This window comes from Megalobrama amblycephala, linkage group LG24, assembly GCF_018812025.1.
Source record: "Megalobrama amblycephala isolate DHTTF-2021 linkage group LG24, ASM1881202v1, whole genome shotgun sequence".
Lineage (NCBI taxonomy): Eukaryota > Metazoa > Chordata > Actinopteri > Cypriniformes > Xenocyprididae > Megalobrama > Megalobrama amblycephala.
Window position 1 is genome coordinate 9,511,367 of NC_063067.1, and position 21,147 is coordinate 9,532,513.

General features: G+C 34.4%; 3 protein-coding genes across 6 annotated transcripts in view; 2 read left to right on the forward strand and 1 right to left on the reverse strand.

Annotated features, from left to right (window-relative positions):
- Positions 1-1,361, forward strand: part of LOC125259905 (ankyrin repeat domain-containing protein SOWAHB) — a 33,886-nt gene extending 32,525 nt beyond the window's left edge. For all 3 annotated transcript variants that reach the window (XM_048177906.1, XM_048177905.1, XM_048177904.1), the window contains exons 12-13: positions 464-553; positions 820-1,361. In XM_048177906.1, coding sequence (XP_048033863.1) covers positions 464-553; positions 820-1,004 — 275 coding nt within the window. In that variant the 3' untranslated portion in view covers positions 1,005-1,361. The remainder of the gene's footprint in view (positions 1-463; positions 554-819) is intronic.
- A 7,692-nt stretch (positions 1,362-9,053) lies between these two features.
- Positions 9,054-12,888, forward strand: irx7 (iroquois homeobox 7). The gene is made up of 2 exons (XM_048178187.1): positions 9,054-11,730; positions 11,939-12,888. The coding sequence occupies exons 1-2, from the start codon at positions 11,524-11,526 to the stop codon at positions 12,662-12,664; spliced, it is 933 nt and encodes a 310-aa protein (XP_048034144.1). The 5' UTR covers positions 9,054-11,523; the 3' UTR covers positions 12,665-12,888.
- Positions 12,889-15,019: 2,131 nt separating this feature from the next.
- Positions 15,020-21,147, reverse strand: part of cd40 (CD40 molecule, TNF receptor superfamily member 5) — an 8,511-nt gene continuing 2,383 nt past the window's right edge. The window contains exons 3-9 of one of the 2 annotated variants that reach the window (XM_048178189.1): positions 19,754-19,876; positions 19,405-19,557; positions 19,103-19,193; positions 18,211-18,269; positions 17,758-17,853; positions 16,347-16,366; positions 15,020-16,172 (exon numbers count right to left, since the gene is read on the reverse strand). In XM_048178189.1, coding sequence (XP_048034146.1) covers positions 15,936-16,172; positions 16,347-16,366; positions 17,758-17,853; positions 18,211-18,269; positions 19,103-19,193; positions 19,405-19,557; positions 19,754-19,876 — 779 coding nt within the window. In that variant the 3' untranslated portion in view covers positions 15,020-15,935. Of the gene's footprint in view, positions 16,173-16,346; positions 16,367-17,753; positions 17,854-18,210; positions 18,270-19,102; positions 19,194-19,404; positions 19,558-19,753; positions 19,877-21,147 lie in introns of both variants that reach the window. The other variant, XM_048178190.1, reaches the window with a different exon arrangement.

A 21,147-nucleotide genomic window follows, 5' to 3' on the forward strand; every position in this document is an offset into this window, starting at 1 on the left:
TATTTGAATTAGTTTGAAAACAGGCTTCATTTTACATTTAGGTCATTTCATGTCAAATGTTGCTCCCGTAAAGCAAATTCTTCCTGATACATCAGATGAATATTGTTTTATGAGTAATGTACCATATTTCACTGCATCTGAAGTAATTTTATTGAAATATTTGTGATTATTTGTAACTTAATTTGCAAGATATTTTCCCTTATACAACAATCTACATGCTTGGTGACATGCAATTATTTATTTAATTAAGTATGAAAAAAAAACATGCAAGTCATTTTTAGAAAGAAAATATATAATTATATATATGTTTGTTATATTGTGTCTGAAATGTCATTTGCTGTCTTGTTTATAATTTATTTCTTGTTTATTAAACTGCAGAATCACTTGTAATTGTGCTGTTGAACTGAATATCAATGCTTAATTTGCCTAATTTAATATTGCTGAAATTTGAACATGTTCACAGGAGCTAAGGAGAACCTGCGGGACTACAGCGGTCACTTAGCATGTCATTACCTCAATTTACGGGATACACAATTAGAAGACCAGGAACTATGTGAGTCAAACTTCATTCTTGATTTTTTGTGCATAAATGCAATGTAACATCGGTGTTTCGTACATTCAGACCTGTGGCACATGTGGAAAGAGCAGCACTGAGGATGTTTTCCAAATTAGCGCAGGCATATGGTTTCTCTGAATCTACGGGGTGCCTCGTGGATCAATTTTAGACTGTTTGTCTTCACCCTATTTGTCCTTCCAGCATGTTATTTCATTCACAGTGTGGTCTTCTTCTTAACTCTGCTTTGATGTTTGTTCTCCAAGCTGAAGTCAGCGAGTGCCACAGTCTAACCCAGGCCGGAGAGCGCAGGAACAGAAAGATCACGTCATTATTTCACTCCATGAAGAAGTGGGGTTCCGCGGAGGAGCTTGCGCCGGTACCGGAGGAGAGGACTGTTGCTCATCAGCTCATGCTGCCTGCGTTTAGGCCTAGAAAGTTCTCACGGTAGACTGTGTGAAGTCCAAACATCTTCAGTCTTGCTTTAGTGCCAATTGGATAGTTTATGGATGAAAACGCACTTGTTTTCTTTGCTGCTTTTTTTCCCGCACAAATAGTATGATGGAGTTACACTCACATTTTAAATAGCAATTCAGCTTAATAATTAGCCTAGGTACACTATGTAACTTTTGGCCCTCTAGTGGCTAAAAAACTGCATGTATTTTGCTGAAGAACATTGTTTCGGTTGTGCTTCGGCTCTGCGTGACTCTGTGGATGAATATGGTTATCATACTGCTCATAAAACATTCACTTACAGTACAGTCCAAAAGTTTGGAACCACTAAGATTTTTAATGTTTTTAAAAGAAGTTTCGTCTGCTCACCAAGGCTACATTTATTTAATTAAAAATACAGTAAAAAAACAGTAATATTGTGAAATATTATTACAATTTAAAATAACTGTGTACTATTTTAAATATATTTAACAAAGTAATTTATTCCTGTGATGCAAAGCTGAATTTTCAGCATCGTTACTCCAGTCTTCAGTGTCACATGATCCTTCAGAAATCATTCTAATATGCTGATCTGCTGCTCAAGAAACATTTAATGTGTACAATTGTACAAAATATTTGTGTACAATATTTTTTTTCAGGATTATTTGATGAATAGAAAGTTTATCTGAAATCTAATCTTTTGTAACATTATAAATGTCTTTACTGCCACTTTTGATTGATTTAATGCATCCTTGCTGAATAAAAGTATTCATTTCTTTAATTTCTTTTCAAAAAAATAAAAATAAAAATTCTTACTGACCCCAAACTTTTGAACGGTAGTGTATAATGCTACAGAAGCTTTGTATTTCAGATAAATGCTGTTCTTTTGAACTTTCTATTCATCAAGGAATCCTGAAAAAAAAAAAGTACACAACTGTTTTCAACATTGAAAATAATCATAAATGTTTATTGAGCAGCAAATCAGCATATTAGAATGATTTCTGAAGGATCATGTGACACTGAAGACTGGAGTAACAATGCTGAAAATTCAGCTTTGCATCACAGGAATAAATTACTTTGTCAAATATATTCAAATAGAAAACAGTTATTTTAAATTGTAATAATATTTCACAATATTACTGTTTTTTACTGTATTTTTAATTAAATAAATGTAGCCTTGGTGAGCAGACGAAACTTCTTTTAAAAACATTAAAAATCTTAGTGGTTCCAAACTTTTGGACTGTACTGTACACTGCGTTCCAAATTATTATGCAAGTGACATATCAGTAAGATTTCAGTACAATAAACATTCAGATTTTAGTTTTTCTAAGAAAATGTTTGTTTGTTTATTTATTATTAGGAACTTTCCTTAATAAGCCTTTATCTGACCGAGTTCTGTTGTGCACTAAATCACTCAGAAATCTTATGATAATTTGATAATCTCCATTCAGTTTTTACACAATATTAGTTGTTTTCATGCCTTTTGCACAACATTGCACCATTTCATGCTTTTCATCTTCAGAAAGATCTTTCTTCCTCCCCATATTGCATGAGAACTGTGACTTGCTTAATAATGTGGAACAACCTATAAGTAGGGTTTCCATAGACCCGGCAAATTATTTTGTCTGAGATTGATACCAGTTATCTAAAAAGACATGGATAAATAAACAAACATTTTCTTAGAAAAACTAAAATCTGAATGTTTATTGTACTGAAATTTTACTGATATGTCACTTGCATAATAATTTGGAACGCAGTATATAGGCTTAAGAGATATAACTGTCGCTTTCTCTTTTTGCCAGCAGACTCTCCTCTGTTCAGTGTTTTAAAACAGGTGATTCTCTAAAGGTTGGAAATTTATCTGCTCCATGTCAACCGTTCTCGCTCATTGTGGCAGCTAACCAATGCCACTCACACCGTACACACTCGCTACTTATAGATAAATAGCGAGAGACAGATGTACGCGATTTCCCATGAAAACCATCCCGACAGGTCTAAAATATAAACACTTATAATAGGCTTACCATAGTGAATCAGGGTAAAACAAAAACACGTTTTGGAAGGATTGATGTATTGACCCATTGTTTAAATTTTGTTAATTTTGTTAAAAATACATAGTGTATGTTTAAGTTCCATCTTAAATAGAGACCAACTTCAGCATTTATTTGCCTTATCTTCACCTTACAAAAATTAAAATGTCAGAACCACAATATATGGCTGCGTGAGAATGTACCAAAAATACCCTATTTTCATATTGTGTTTATGTATTATGTAACCATAATTATGTTTATGTAAAGATGTAATGATTTTCTCTACCTTTGAAATATCTTTTCTTTTATGATGATGTAACCAAGGCTCTGTGGTCCGTGAAAAATAATATCAGCCAATAATATCACAGCCAAGTATTTTACAATTCAGTCTAATCCCTGTGAAAAAAAAATCAGTCCCATTATATATTATTTCCTTTTGAAATATTTAAATATATCATTTCATAGATTTGAAATGCTTTGCGAAAACCTTTTTTTTTCTGCTGTTAAAGGATTAGTTCACTTTAAAATGAAAATTAGCCCAAGTTTTACTCACCCTCAAGCCATCCTAGGTGTATGTGACTTTCTTCCTTCTGATGAACACAATCAGAGATATATTAATAAAAATCCTGATGCATCCAAGCTTTATAATAGCAGTGAACGAGTATGAAGCGGAAGCTAGATATTTTACTTCATAACTTGTTAAATATGGATATTTTTTCTTACACAAATGCTTCGCTTCAGAAGGCCTTTATTAACACCCCAGAGCCGTGTGGAGTACGTTTATGATGGATGGATGCACGCACTTTCTTCAGCTCATACTCATTGTTTCCTGTTCACTGCCATTATAAAGCTCGGATGTGTCAGGATATTTATTAACATAACTCTGATTGTGTTCATCAGAAGGAAGAAAGTCATATACATCTAGGATGGCTTGAGGGTGAGTAAAGCTTGGGCTAATTTTCATTTTAAAGTGAACTAATGCTTTAATGTCTGTTTTTAGCCCGTTTTTATATTAAAATAAGTGTCTTTTGCATTCCAAAGGGTGATGTTGAGTAAGTCTGCTAGTTTGTGCCTTAAGTCTGAGGGTGTCTTTCCTGTTACCTGAATGTTTATTTGCATTATGTAATTTATTTTCTCTTATATAAAAGGAAAAATAAAATGTACTTAAGATAATGGTGCTCTTTTTTTCCTGTTCATTATTATGTAATTTTCCTCTAATTGTTACAAGATTTTTTTCCCCCCATTAAGTTCACATATTTGAAGTGTTGAGCTCCAGTTTCCCACCTTTCCTCTGGGCACTTCCGATAATCTAGCATGCCGGCTCTTTCATCACTCTCGTGGATCACCCTAACAAGATTACACCCTATCAGATCTTCCACCTCAGTCACGATCCCCTGGCTCGCACCTTCCCAGCGACACCCTAGGAAAAAAAAAAAAAAAAGAGTAGTTCTTCAGTTCTTTTCTCCACTTCTCCTTTGATTCCCATCACTCGCTCGGCTTTGAGCTCCCCAGATGGAGCAAATATGGGCCCTAGCGGCCCTCCGTAAGGTCCTGAGCCCTTAATTCCAGCTTAGTCGCAAAAGGCCAGCGCTTGCTTTCGGGTTTTGGGTATCACAGGAGTGAGAGGGAAGACAGGCAAGTGATTTTGTGCCTCTTTTCTGAAGGGCATGGGGGTGTTTGAAGGATAAGAGGGACTTGCTGTAATAGATACTTATCTGACTGCCCCGCAGTCCTCAAACACGCTGCTCCTCTGAAGAGATTAGAACCCAGGGAGGGCACATTAGCTCTAATCCCGTGCTTTGAGGGGTCTGCCCCACCCCACGCCCCACTTATTCTTGCCCCTTCTGTTGCAGGGGGATACCTTGTATCTGGTCCATGTGTAAGGGGAGCCTGTGGCTACACAAGAGGGGGGTCGGAGGGTGTGTGCGTGTCTGCGTTTGCGGGGGGGAGGCCGGTGAAAAGCACGGAGAGGCCTATACTGCTGTGTAACTGATTCCCAGCTCTCTGAAGAGATTAGGCGCTACATTGTTGGTTTGGTTGCTCATTTCCATCTGAGGGCCGCTCCCCCTGCGGTTAAGGGCTGCCATTGTGCCGGGGAGGGGGAACTGAAACCAGCAGCTCAAGGCCTCCAGCTTCCTTGTAGTCTTTGTTTTACAAATGACCCAAAATGTAGATGTCATGTCACAGATGCCTTACAAGCACACCAGGTATTGATTGTGAGGAGAAAACAGCCGCATAAGGAGTGCATTTGTTAAGCGTTTCGTGCAAGTCTCGCTTCCGTCCGTTGATGCTGCATGAGTTTCCTCCTGTTTCTGATCACAAATGATCAATAATGGTCAATCTATACACCCCATTCATTTTTGATATGTATATCCATCCGTCTGTCTGTCTTTTTATTTCTGTCTGTATATATCTATCTGACTGTCTACCTACCTATCTGTCTAATACATTTTGATCTGTCTGCCTGTGTACTGACTATTTAAATATATTATTTATTATATATTATTCCAATATATTTTGATGTATCTGACTGCTTACCTACCTGTCTGTCTGTCTAATACATTTTGGTCTGTCTCTATATTTTTTCTATCTATCTATCTATGTCTGTCTGACTGTCTATCTCTCTATCTGTCTAATACGTTTTGTTCTGTCTCTATATTTCTATGTTTGTCGATCTGACTATATACCTCTATCTCTGTCTGTCTGACTAAATCTATCTATCTTTCTATCTGTCTATCTATCTATGTATCCGTCTATCTATCTGTCTGTGTCTATCTATCTATCTGTCTGTCTAATACATTTTGATCTATAAATTTCTTTCTGTTTGTCTGTCTCTCTCTAATACTTTTTGATCTATCTGTCTGTCTGTCTGTCTGTCTGTCTATCTATCTATCTATCTATCTATCTATCTATCTATCTATCTATCTATCTATCTATCTATCTATCTATCTATCTATCTATCTATCTATCTATCTATCTATCTATCTATCTATCTATCTGTCTATCTGTCTGTTTGTCTGTCTAATACATTTTGATCTATATCCCTGTCTGTCTGTCTGACTGACTTTTTATATTTCATCTTTTTATATTTCTGTATGTTTCTTTAAGTCTGTCTATCTGACTGTCTACTTGTCTTTCTGTCTTGACTATCTGCCCAATACATTTGGATCTGTCTATTTGACAGTATGTCTGAATATATATATATATATATATATATATATATATATATATATATATATATATATATATATATATATATATATACACACATATATGTCAAAATCTATGTATTTCAAAATCTATGTATTTTGATGTGTCTGTCTGTCTAATACATTTTGATCTATCTGCATAAGTATCTTTCTATATGTGTCTATCTGCATATTTCTGTCTTATTTCTGTCTAATTGTCTACCTATCTGCCTGTCTAATGTATTTTGCTATATCTGTTTGTTTGTCTGTCTCTCTTTTTCTCTCTGTCTGTCTCTCTGTCTATCTACCTTTCTGTCTAATACATTTTGATTTTGATCTGTCTGTCTCTCTTTCTGTCTGTCTGCTTTCTATATGTCTGTTCATCTGATTATATACCCATCTGTCATTCTATATATCTTAATATATTTTGATCTATCTATCTGTCTGTCTGTCTGTCTGTCTGTCTGTCTGTCGAACTGTGATGTTCTCTCTTTACTCTCTTGTTCTGTACTTTTTTGCAGCGTTCCAGTCTGTCATTCAAGCAATAGAACATGTAGCAGGAATCTGGGATCCGTATGGACACATTGCACTGTATTCTCAACCACACATAAGGATGCTCACGTAAGACACCATATGAATGGGCCTTAAGCCACAGCACAAACTCTAACCACCGCACTGGCTGTCACAGGCTAACGAACGCCACCTGTCACTCACCCCATGCGGGGGCTGTCAATCAAATCACACCCCAAAAGAGAAAGAGGAGTGGGCGGGACTGGTCCAGACCCCTAACAAAGGCATCCTCCCATTGGTGAGTACTTGCAATGTCACTTCTCTGTAAAGAGGAGTGATAGAGTGGGGCTGATAACACAAATGACAAAAGATAGATGGATAGTGGAGGGGGTGATTGATAGAGGGGAGGTGAGAAAGACTGATAACATTCACGTTCAGCTAACTTCCCTCTGTTTGGGTCTGTGGCCTTGGCATAGCTCATTAGCTCTCAAAATGAGGGTTTTGAACACTAAAAACAACAGCATTGTTTTAGGTGGGCAACACTTCTATGAGGTCATGTCCTTTAAAATGAGGCCTATCTTGTTTTGAAATGGCCCACATACAAATAAACTTATTTTTAAAAGGTTTAAGAGCAATTTAGACCACAAATGGACATGTATGTTTCTCTACATTGTAAAACAATGTTTTGTCAAGCTACAATTCATGTAGTAACATTCAAATTACGCATAACTAGTTTTATTCGTGTCCATACTAAAATATTATTTTAAACAACACCAATGAAAGTAATTTTAAAAGCTCAGATCAGGTGGGAAAAGCTGTATTTATTTATTTACATTTTTATTCTGATTAATTTTCTATATATTTTGCTGGTTTAGTTGGAATTCTTTTAGATGTAACAGTGACCAACAGTGTTTAATTTAATTTTACCAGGTCAGATTTTCAATGGGGCAACTCTTTTCACTTCAGAACTGGTTTAAAAGGAACTACTTCCAGAAAGAAAAACTAACATGTAGAAGGTGTGAAACACTCTCTGTGGATTCCCTTCATGCTTTTGTTAACAGATCTTATTGACACCTGACTATTGGCCATTCTAATGACATGTTCAAGCCTTTTGTCTGCTCAGCGGTATGTGATGAGCGCTAAATGAAGTCACACCTCTGCCCATTGTCATTATCAGCTCATTAGGACACACATACTTTGGTCAATGGATGATCCTCCCATTTGTAAAGAATTCCATTTGGATAAAATACAGATAGTTTAATTTTCAGTGCCTAGACAGACCAGTCTGGTTTTGTCTTGACATGTTTAACACTTATATTTCCTCACCACTAGTAACTACACTGTAAAAAAGAACAGTTGGTTTAACTTTAAAAAGTAAGTTATCTGGTTGCATTAAAATTTTGAGTTCATTGAAATTCAAATTTTGAGTTAATACAATGAAGGTGATGGTTTAATCAACAGAAACTGAAAATATTATTTTATAATAATATGGTTAATATTTAAATATTAACCACATTAATTATTGAAGTTGATTTGACAAGAAAAAAATGTTGTCATTACAAATCATGAAAATATTTTTTTTAGTGTATGATAGATTTTATATAGATATACCTTAATTCAAGCTTGGAGATTAATCACTTTTTTTCTTTTATATTCTACTACAAAGGTATACACTGTAAATACAGCGAAAAAATCATATTAAAATTATCTAAATATTCATAAATTATACATTTTACCATATAATTTTATCATGTATATATTTGTTTGATTTGTTTGATTTATTATGTATATTATTTTTTAATATTTATTTTTTATATTTATTTTTTAATTTACCATGCATTTGTATGTTTATTTATTTATTTATTTTATTGTAATTTATTTTAACAGCCATTTTGGAGTATGACTTATAGTAACACTATATTTTGTGCATATTTATTGGTGCCATATGATTCCATTTAATTTATATATATATATATATATATATATATACACATGTATATGTATATGTATGTGTGTGTGTATATATATATATATATATATATATATATATATATATATAATGTGTGTGTGTGTGTATGTGTGTATATATATATATATATATATATATATATATATATATATATATATATATATATATATATATATATATATGTCCAATTATAATATAAATTTACAACTACATATTTTTTTTACATATTAGCTTTTACTAATATAGACAGACTATATATATATATATATATATATATATATATATATATATATATATATATATATATATATATATATATATATATATATATATATATATATATATATATATATATATATATATACACACACAAACATACATATATAATTTATATTTCACTATGTCCAATTATAACTTATGAAAATATATTTACAGTACAACTACATATTTTCTATGATGTTATTGGGGATTCAAGCTGACCTTGAAGGTTCTGGTAACATTAAGCTAGTAAATACTGGGCCCCGCTTCCTCTGATCATGCAGTTGTAGATTTGTATTGATTAATCTGGTTGATCTGTTTGTTAACCACAATACAAACCACAAGGATTTTGAAATGAGCTCCAGTATAGTGAAACAAAATTGAATTGGGCTCTCAGGAGAAATCTCTGCTCATGCCCATCTTGATTCGTTTGGTGAAAGACTGGAAAAGCTCATCTCTTATCTGAAGTATGTTGGACTACTATCTCACACTTTTCTCCTTTCTGCAAATGACTGACATCCCCAGAGCAAACAGTCTTAACTGGACCTGTCAGAACATGAGTACACCTGTATTGTATGCGAGAAGAGAGGAAAGAGAGGAGAAAGCCGAGTGTGTGAGGAACACAATAATCACAGCCCTGAGCTGCTTATCTTCAGAGATGCAGCATAAGCTTTGCTCTTTGCACTCCGTTTTGACCATTGTGCTTGTTGAGTAAATTTGCTCTTGGCCCAAGGGGATCTGAGCCCCACCCTGCTTCCAAACTCTCTCTCTCTCTCTGTGTCAGTCTTTGTCTGTCTGTCTGTCAGCCTTTGAAATGTCTCACACCTTCACACAATCCCACCACAAAATCTTAATAAACATTTCCAAATAGAAGATGATGAACCTTTGGAAAAAAATTAAGGACTGAAATAAAACAAAACACAGTTATGCATGAGAAATGACTCAATTTAATTTTGTGAGACTCTCAAAGTTTTAGGAAACAATGCATGCCACCACACTGTTTACTAGATAACAGATTAAAGAGCAAGTTTCAACAAAAAAACTTGTATTTCCAATGTCAGAGACCCCGCACCCCCTGCTATCGGGTTGTTTGCTGTGCTTTTCTTTCCAGGGCATTGGTATGTATGTTTAGGAATTCTAATCTTATCTGAGTATCTCCCAACATTAACATCTGTTATGCTGCAATTACCATATACATTAGTCGACACCTGTTTCACTTAAACCTATTTAATTACGACAATTGTACTGGTTTGTTGTGGGCAAAAACAAAGTCATCCCCGTTTAAAAGAGGTTTGATGTTCAGTCACAGGTTCATTTTGACCCGAAAGAATAAAATCATTTGCAACCGTGCGGAAATAATGGGCTACATTAGAAAATAAACAAAATTTAAAGATTTGAGAAAAAAAAAAAAAAAAACGGCGTGTAGGCGGGTTTTATTTTTAGCCTACACAATGGTGTAAAAGTTGCAAAGATGTCAAATGCGTGCATTCGTTTAGGCCTATAAATCTAATATTTTGTAACAACTTTAACAAAAACTTTTTCTAGCAATGCTTATTTAAAAATGTAAATATTAAAAATACATTAGCCTATTCTTACTAAATAGCCCATAATAGTAAAAATAAAAATAGTTTTGTTGCCTATGTTTTACGCTAAATGAAAGCTAGCCTAACCTATTTTGTGCTAATCAATTAGCTAATCAAACGCATTAAATAGAATAGCGTACTACTTAGGCTACATCAGATGATGTAAAATCAAAGCAACTAAAGATTTCAAATCGGTGTTAATTAGTTAAAACCGCTAAAGGTATTTTCCTACTTTTTAAAGGCTTCAAACACACATTGCACCGTGTTGCTAATCAAATTCTGATAATGGCTTGTCATGTTGAGTCTTGTATCGGTTTGCTCAGACAAAAAGATGAAACAGTCTCAGCAAGATGGAAAAAAGTTTATTCTGAGACGTTAATGTGCGACATTTGAAGGTGTTTCCAATGGCTTTAGTATCACTTTTTCCTGGCTGACCTTCATTCAATTCATTGCATGTAAACAAGGCTAAATAAAACATAGGCTATATAAATCAAAACCAAAGTATAGTTATTACGTGTAAATACATTTTTAATTTAAATTAATTTAATTTTTAAATTTTATAATGTTTACTATAGCTTAATGTGCTATAGGCTAATAAAACAGGCCTATGGTTTGACAAATATTATTAGCTTTAAAAAAGAAACTTAAAACATCAATTATCCTATTGTTTAAAATAGACGGATTTTCTACACATTTAATAGATTTATAATTATATTAAACTATTTAAGGTTTATGTATCCAAGAAAATGCGAGCCCTACTATTTTCCACTCTTCAGTACGGATAAGCGTGAGATAAGCATCATGAGTTTAAAGACTTTTAGAGGCCGTTAAAAGGAACAACCGAAATTCTCCTTTGAAGGGATTTACTCCCAGAGAAATCCTTCGGATCACAGCTGTCAATCAACTGCTCTGACACCGCCCACTGATGCGGCTCCGCCTATAAAGAGAGCCCGTGGACTCGGGGGAGTGTCATTCAAACACCAGAGCTCAGGGAGTAAGGATGCCTGCTTCACCAACGGGGTTTGGAAACTTCTTCATGGACAGAAACATCAACATGCCCGCTGGATATCAATTATTGGGATGCCCACCTGGAATGCAACAGCCACCGCCACATCTTGTGGGCATGGCTGGGGTGCCCTTACCTTTCTCAGGAATACCGGGGTACAGCTTCATCCCTTATCCTCATCCGGGACACATGGCACACATTGTAAGTATTCTGAATTGTTTTCATATTGTGTAAGCATTACAATTCAATGCAGAAAATCCACCGTAAATGTCTAAAAAAGTCTTTAAAGTTTATTTAGCTATACAAAGGTGAAATAGCCTATGCATAATAACAATAATGTACATAGAATTAAAACAAAATAAAATTACTTTATTCATATTCTAATCCCGAATCTCTTGTTTACTTTCAGAGCAATTCCTATGACCTCAAGGCTGCATCACCGTATCACCAAGCTCTCCTCGGACGTGGAGGACCCTATTACACTCCTTATCGTCCCATACCAGCTGATGACCCCAGTCGGGTCACCAAGGTGGCCACCCGGGAGAGCACCAGCGCTTTGAAGGCCTGGCTCAGCGAGCACCTGAAAAACCCATATCCCACCAAAGGCGAGAAGATCATGCTTGCCATCGTCACCAAGATGAGCCTCACGCAGGTGTCGACGTGGTTCGCCAACGCCCGGCGCCGCCTCAAGAAGGAGAACCGGGTCAGCTGGGCCTCCAAAGGAAAGTCCGACGAGGAGGATGAGGAAGAGGAGGGTGAGAGCGAAGAGGAGGGGTCCTTGAGGAAAGGCACGGAGGATGAAGATGAGATCGATCCTCAAACGGTTGATGAGGAAGACGAGGATGTCGCGGTGGAGGACCGTTTAGCGGAAGGACTTGATCAGCAAAAGGAAAGTGACAAGTCTGACACATCGTGTGAGAGCAAAAGAGAGGCGTGTAAGCAAAACGTCGATGTCCAGAAACCTAAAATCTGGTCTCTCGCGGAAACCGCGACCTCCGATATCGTCAAGAAACCCAGCGATTTGAAACATCTTCAAAGCCCAGACTTTGGGAAATGGTGGGCTGGATGGCCTTCAAGGGACTCCTACTCACCTGTAAACCTTTCCACACACGACCTTCTCAAACAAAGTCAATGAAACTGTAAATCCAAAAACACTCTCTTAGACTGAATTTTGCACTTTGAAACCATTGGGAACGTTTTGTTGTGGAAGTTTGCATACAAGATTTAATCCAATGCCTGCATGGTTTAAAAACCAAAGGATGCGTATTGTGTAAATATTGTACATTTATTTTGTTTAAATTATAAATGCATTTACCTGCTGACTTATTTTTGCTAAAATAAAACGTTGAAAATCGAAAAGTTTTGGTCATGGTGAATGTTAATCATGGGATTTGTAATGAGAAATGATTTCAAATGCGAAAGTGTTATTCTGCATTGTTTTAGTTACAGAAGCCTATACCATTTATATCTGTAATTTCTAAAAGTCTTAAAGAACCATTAACTTAAGCAATAAGCTAATAAAATGTCAATTTTCAGTGAGTTGCCTATATCTCGAATAGCCGCGATGAGAAAATTTTAGAAAATGGTGGCAAGAGCAACATAATAAAATAGACCATTATTTAACAAACAGTTGCCATTATTAAATGTAATATGCAACGTATAACAACATTGTACAGAAATTGTACAAGAGCTTCAAATGAGCTCAACCAATCAGAGCTGGCACAACGCGAAACTTTTATAAAATGGCGACAACAGAAATGGGATAAAATTAATCGATTTTAATAGGTAGAGGCCTAATAATTTTTTTGTTTAGCCTATTATAATTGGATTAAACAAATCTTACGCCACATTTATTGGCATAACTTCGTTGTTTGTTTGCCAAGCAACTTGGCATATTTTACAACGCGTTTCCAATCAGAACTATTTTACTAGTTTATTATTATTATTATTATTCAAATAATTATCAATGATCACTCTCTAAAACCTTCAAAAGACCGTGTTCACAATCGATATATGATAATTGCAGTCGTTTAAGAGGAATTCTCAGATTTTGGATGCAGATCAAGACGCGTTCAAAGCGTTTCACTTCAAGGCTGGATTTAGGCTTCATGTTATCAGTGAGGACACTACTATTAAGGGATTTGCATATCTAGCTCTGATCTGTTAAAACAATTCAAAGCGGCGCGGATTAAGGACATGAATTGTTCCGTCTTAAAGGGTGATAATTAAGATTATTCTTCTGTTTAGTCACAACTTGACAGACGAAAAGTGCCAGAGGCTTCTACCTTTACTCTCATTCAGTGCTCAAAGGTAGGATCAAACCTGAACAAAGTGACTTATGAGAAAATAAATACTCTTGACACAAGAAGTCAAGTGCAAAAAGTTAAAAAGTGATTTTATATTAGGCTATTAAAATAATATAATGGTGCAATATAAGACCAAAAGGTAAAAAACAAAATAATAATAGTAATAAAACTATTGTGCGTATTTCACCAACCATTCAGTTTTTAATTTCCACTGTGGACTGGCAACAGAAAATGATCAAATAATAAAATCTCAAATAAATAAACTGATCCATCAAGGGATGGTGTGACAAAAAAAAAAAAAAAAAAAAAAAATCTTGCACCCTTTGGTTTCTTTTATAAATCTCTGACACAAACACACCAATAGGATTAGGCCGTAGGACAATATTCTGTTTTTGCGGCCTCCCCTCTGCAGAGGGAATGATAAAAGAAAAACTCTTCCTTGCCAATCACTATGGCCTCCATGTAAATTCAAAGGCCTGTGGTCTGTTAATCCAAGGATAATGAGAAAACCCCTGGGTACAAAAAAGGAGCACCTCCCAGCCACCCCCCAAGCACATATTCACAGCTAACACACACTGGGCACAACAATCTCCTCCATGCCCCCTTTTCAGTGGCCCAAATGATGTGTAATCCCAGTCTAAACATGACAGGCAAAAGGCTGTGATATTGAGATAAGGATTGAGGTGTTGAACAATGGTGTGAGATACAATGCCTAAATCGGCCATCAATGTGTCACACAAGGGCCTCCTGATCCCAGCATATGGTCATATGCTTTGGATACTATGGCCTGATTTATAGTTCAACAAGCTTTTTATGTATGTTTGTTTATATATATACAAAATATGAGCTTTATGAGAATGTCAAATCAAAATATATACATCAATACAACAAAACTGTCCCATTATAATTGTAGATTTTCTTAAAAAAATACAAATAAAGGGAGTTGGATTAAAAAAATATTGCACTGTGATTTTACTGTGAGCCAATTTTATCCCAAAACACCACAGACATGGAAATGGCAACCTCTTGTGGACAGTCAGAGTATCCCACAATGCATCTCTTGGACGGTCATGAGCGATTTAAAACTCAGTTTCACACTATAACATTTGTCAATCGTTTTTCTGTGGACATTTCACACCTCATAAGTAGCGAGTGATTATTTTGCAGTGATAGACTGGTAATTATTTATGGAGAAAAAGGAATGCTTTAATATGTACAGAGTGGTTTATTTCCCACATAAACCTGAAATAAAATGCAATAAAAGAATAATTCACAAACAAAAATTGTGAAATATTTACATAGCACAATACAAAGCAACACAGATATCCCAACATTTAACAGTTTAAATGACTAACAGCAAACAAATGATTACAAAGCCAACACATTAAGAAATATATACATAAAAATAAAATAATAATAATAATAATATTATTATGCTTGCTTTTTTTTTTTGTACAGCACTATTTTCCATCCCAGCTACACTTCCAAAAATGTTCTCCTGCTGTTCTGATTAAGTTCTGAAAACGCTACTTCCATTTAAAAAAATGTTTAGTTTATACAAGCATTCTGGAAAACATTCAAAGTGTGCAATCCTACATATAAAGTACACCATTCTTAAAAACAAAAGCATTGAGATGCATTTGTTTTGTCCATTCTTCTTGTCCATTCTGCATCACATGGTGCTGTAGTCTTTTTCTTATCAAACTATAGCTGACGTGAGGGAAAATCTCATAGTGCTTCACCGCTTTTCTTCCTCGCTCTTTTGGAATAAGACTGCGCTAGTGTCAGTGCAATCCATCACTGGTTTCATTTTTGTTTAAATCTAAATAGTTTTGATTGTCTTCTATTTTTAACTTGTATTGAGTTCACAGCAGCATTTCATAACTACCACAGGACATGGCAAACACTCTTAGGAACGTTGAGTAGTAAAACACAAAGCTCATGCTAAGGAGCTACTGTTTCAGTCATGAAAAAGAAAACACTTTTGACTGGTTTGGGGACATTTAGAGTAAAGCAGTGCTTTATAATGTAATGCTCTATACGCTGATGGTTGTAACATGATGGGAGCACAGATTTCTGTATTTTGTAGAAGACTTCGCTCTATGAGTATGAATATGAATTTGTTTCAGTACTTGAGATGATATGTTCTTTGCCTAGCTCTTGAACAACAAAATTTCCATTTTCTGTCATGTTACTTGGCGTGGGGCTCACGGGTACGCTGTTGTCTATGTCCTCTTCAGGCTGTTGTTGTAATGGTTGGATTGCCCTTTCCACATCTGTTTCTTGTTGCTTCTTTTTCAAATTTGAGACGGTTTTCTTTGGGTCCACTTTGGGGAACTTAAAGCAAAAGAACCATTGTCATTAATCTCCACACATGACTATTTTATTTTTTTAAGGGTGATACACGTCAGAAGAGCTGTGCATGACTTTGCAATATGTTAAATATAATTAAATATTTATAATTAATATAATTATATATAAATATAATTAATAGTAAAACTAGATATTTACCTCCATCCATCCTTTGTTTTCTAGAGGAAAGTAAAAACAGAAATTATTTTTTATTTGATTTTTTTGCTTAATGAAAGATACAATGAGTACTTAGAAATTGTGATATGAAAGTGTAAAGAGTGCAACAGTCAGGTTCTGGAAGTAAAAACTCACTATAGGAAAATTTCTCCATAGAGAAATAATCAATTTATAAACCTTTAAAGACAGACCTAGTGTGAGCTACGAGGTTGTTAATCGACGGTATTTACTTCTTTTGAAGCTGTTAGCCCGAATTATTTCAACTTATTGTTAAAATAATTGTTTAACAGCAGAATTTGTGAAAAACTACATTACCCATGATTCTATGCAGAACATTCCACCAATCAGAAAGTTGAAATCAGCAAAAGCACCAAGAGCTCTCCACAAGTGACATAATCGAGTCATTCATATATATATATATATATATATATATATATATATATATATATATATATATATATATATATATAATGCTATAAACTTAAGATATATTGTTTTTATATATACACAAAAAAATGCTGGTTTAAAAACAAGTTGGGTTGAAAATGGGTTGTTTTAACCCAGCGGTTGGGTTAAATGTTTGTCCATCCTGTTGGGTAGTTTTATTTAACTCAACCATTGTTTAAAAATTACTGTATTGCTTGCTTAGAATGAACACAAAGTATGTTGGAAATTAACATTTATTAATGTGTTTATTAAATGAACATTTATTAATATGTTTAATGAATAATAATTCAACAAACATTCATTAAATTGCTTTATTAATAAATGTTCACCTTTTGATTATTATTGTTGCCTCTAGTAATTATGTGTCTGATTTTTAATTTCCAACATATTTTGGGTTCATTTTAAGCCAGTCATATAGTAATTTTTAAACTTTCCTAACACCTTTAAGACTGCCGAACACCTTGGGCAAACATTTAACCCAACTGCTGGGTTAAAACAACCCAATCTCTGGGTTTGTACTTTTTCAACACAACTTGGGTTGTTTTTAACCTAGCATTTTTAGAGTGTATAATCAACATTTTTAAATTCATAATTTTATATTTCTCCATCGTTCTTAATTAATTAATTCGATTATGCTGTTCTCAATGCTTCATGGGATTACGAACAGTCTTGTACCTTTGTATTTGTCAGATTTTCAAATTTTTTTGCTTCAAATCAAAGTTTATAATGTTATGATTCACCTCACAGCTGATTGTCTTGGTGCCTAATAACTCTTTAAAGAAGGCTTTTTTGAAATCCCAATGGGAGAAATGAATGGAAAAAATACTTCCGGAACCAACAGCACTGGAAAAGTGGGCGGGCACTGTCGCACTCTATTGTGACAAACAATATTCTTTGTGGTATTGTAGATAAATTTAGTAGATGATTTGTAGGTTTAAGTACTTACTTTTTATCTTGTATAAAACAATAAAAATGATGACCACAAGCAACACAAGTACTGCAACTCCCACGCCAATGATAACTCTGTGAATAGGTGCACCCACTGAAATGTAAAAAAACAAAACATACAACAAACTGAGAAGATGATCTTCCTCATGCCTAATATCATCAAGACATTACTACTGACAGTACTGTGAAACATTTTAGTGTGTATTCAAAAACGATGCAAACACGTCACAGTCTTGATTTAAATACGCATGTGTTAATGATTCTCAAAAGTGATCACACATTTAGCCATACAGGAACTGGACTCCACCCACACAACCATCAGGTTTCACTACTGTACTTTCAACGCCCACATTAAGAGACAAATCAACAACAGTTTCACTTCTGTTTACTATTTAAAATTCATAGGACAAAGAATGCAGGTGATTAAAAAGCAAGATCACGTTTTACTCACAACAGGTCCGATCTGAGGTTGAAGTGCCAGGAGCGTTTTCATCATATCCATGTTCACATCTAGACACAGGACAAAAGAGACATTTAAACAGTTAGTATATAAAAACTTTTTTTTATGTTGGTCAAATTCTGATGTAAACTATGGAAGCCCGTTTCTGCCACTAAATAAAAAAAATAAAAATGGTAATTGCGACTTTTTATCTCACAATTCTGACTTTTTATAAAGTCACAATTCTGAGATATAAACAATTGCGAGAAAAAAAATGTCAGAATTTTTACTTTATATCAGGCAATTGTGAGTTTATATCTCGCAATTCTAACTTTATAACTCGTAATTCTGAGATAAAAAGTCGCAATTACTGTTTTTATTGTTTTATTTAGTGGCAGAAATGGGCTTCCATAGTAAATCCATAAATGTAATAAATATATGATACATAATAAACAAAAATTATACACATTTGATAAGTCAGAAATGTTTTTGAAAGAAGTCTCTTGCGCTGCATTTATCTGATCAAATACAATGACAAGAGTAATATTGTAAAAAAAAAAAAAAAAACGAATGTATTCTTTTTTAATGTATTTTAAAATGTAATTTATTCCTGTGATCAAAGCTGAATTTTCAGCATCATTACTCCAGTCTTCAGTGTCACATGATCCTTCAGAAATCATTCTAACATGCTGATTTGATGCTAAGAAACATTATCAATGTTGAAAACATTCAGATTCATGTGAAAAGCATGATAATTCCCCCCCCCCTAGGATTCTTTGATGAATAGAAAGTGCAAAAGCACAGCATTTATTTGTAATATAAATATTTTGCAACATTATAAATGTTATTCTGGCTGAATAAACCTATTAATTTATTATCAAAAAAATCAGAACGATTTTCATACGTTGTCCATTCCTTGCAAATGTCGGCTGAGTCTTCAGTGGAGAATGTTCCATTTTTACATGCTTCACACACTGTATCACTGACCGGTGAACCTGTGCAAATAGAGGGAGACGAGGGGCAAAGATTACACAACATATAACCTTTCATTTAACCACCAGTCCAAGCAGATTCCTCCAAGGTGTCTTTAGGCAAATTACATGAGTACAATGATTATAAAAACTCTAACTCACATCTGAAATGATAGTTCAGGACAGAATCAACATAAACCAGCGGGTGTATACTCCTACATCAGACAGCACAAACCTTTTTTGGCGACTCTCTGTCCTGGCTTACACACTGTGTGTTCCATACAAATGTTGCAGTCATCTTCTTGTGTACAGTAGTATCCAGGTTCACATTTGCATTTGCTTATACTGGTTTTACTGGGATAATCTTCTTGTGGCTTAAAATGTAAATCTGAATTGAAAAGAAAATCAAGAGAAGAGTTTACATTTACATTTATTCATTTAGCAGGTTAATTTATCCACAATTTTATTATGAATATTAAGTTAAAAAAAACAAAAAACAATTTATTTTAATAGATAAAATTTTTTAAATATGTGTAACTGTTCAAAAATCAGCTCCCCCCTCCCCTAATATTTCAGACACTCACTGGTGTCACAGCTGGGCTGGCGCTCGCATTTGGTTTCGCTTGTGTAGCCGCTCTGATACTCTCCATTTGGGCAGTCCTGACATGCTGGGTCTTCGCACTTGTCGTCAACCAACATCCTCTTTCCTGTGACACACTCACAGTAACTACCCGCTCTGATTACACTAAGAGATTCATATATTAAAAGAGGACTAAGATTAAGTGAAATATGGTAGTATTGATGGGGTTATTTCAAGGCAACATGTGAAACAATATTAAGACAAAGCTAGAACTGGGCACTTAAAACAAGATGGTACTGTAGTAGAGTAGACTACTGTATAAAAAAAAAAAAAAAAAATCAATAAATAAAAGTTGAGCTAACTTAAAAATAAATAAGGCAACCAATCACATTCAACTTGTTAAAGGCACAATATTTAAGATTTTTGGATTAAAATAACCAAAAACCACTAGAACAGTGTTATATATCTTGTTGACTTGTGTACTTACATCATCCCAAATGTTCCAAGAATGTGACCTCTAGCGGCAAAAATTACATATTGTGCCTTTAAGTTAAATACAGTCAACTTAAATACTTTTGTTCATCTAATGAGTTATAGGTAGTCTTTTGAACTTAAAAAATTTAGCAATGCTTTTTTTCATCTTCATGTTTGATTTTCAAAGCTAACTACATTATATGAACATTATTTGCCTCTTAAAACTAGAGGCAAACATTTGACCTATATTACCATGGCAAATATATTGCATACAAAAGTTGCAATGAGATGCACACATACCTCAACAGCACACAGATCTAATGTTAATACAGTAAAAATATGAACTCTGTCTGAACCATATGATAGCTAAATAACAGTGACAACAGCATAAATTAAGCCACTAAATGCAAAGCAATGACCTTTTTATTTTTTTCAAACTGCAATGCATGCTGGGAACTGGCACAACATTGTTCAAAGTAAAATATCTCAATTTAGAAAGTTGGGACAACATGCGAAAACAGCTTTTGTTAGCAACATGTTAGTATAATTGTTTAGTTCATTCAAGATAATAAACTGGCTCATCCTACTGAATAATCTTTGTTCAAGCTACTTTTTTACATTTGTTAGAAGAACATTTTTCTGATTACCAAATGTATTAAATCCAACTTGCAAGTAGCAAGTAGCTTGAACAAACCGAGTTATCAGAACAAACAATTTTACTTTGTGCCTGTTCCCAGCATGCATTGCAGTTTGAAAAAATTATGTGGTAACTGCACTCAAAAAATAGCTCTTTGGCTGACTCAATCATGGACAGTGGTTCCATGTGATTGAAACAAGTGAAACCAAATTGAATCAACCATGTACAACTAACTAGAATCAATCGTGTTCATTTAACTTGAATGAATGGTTTTGGTTTAACTTAAA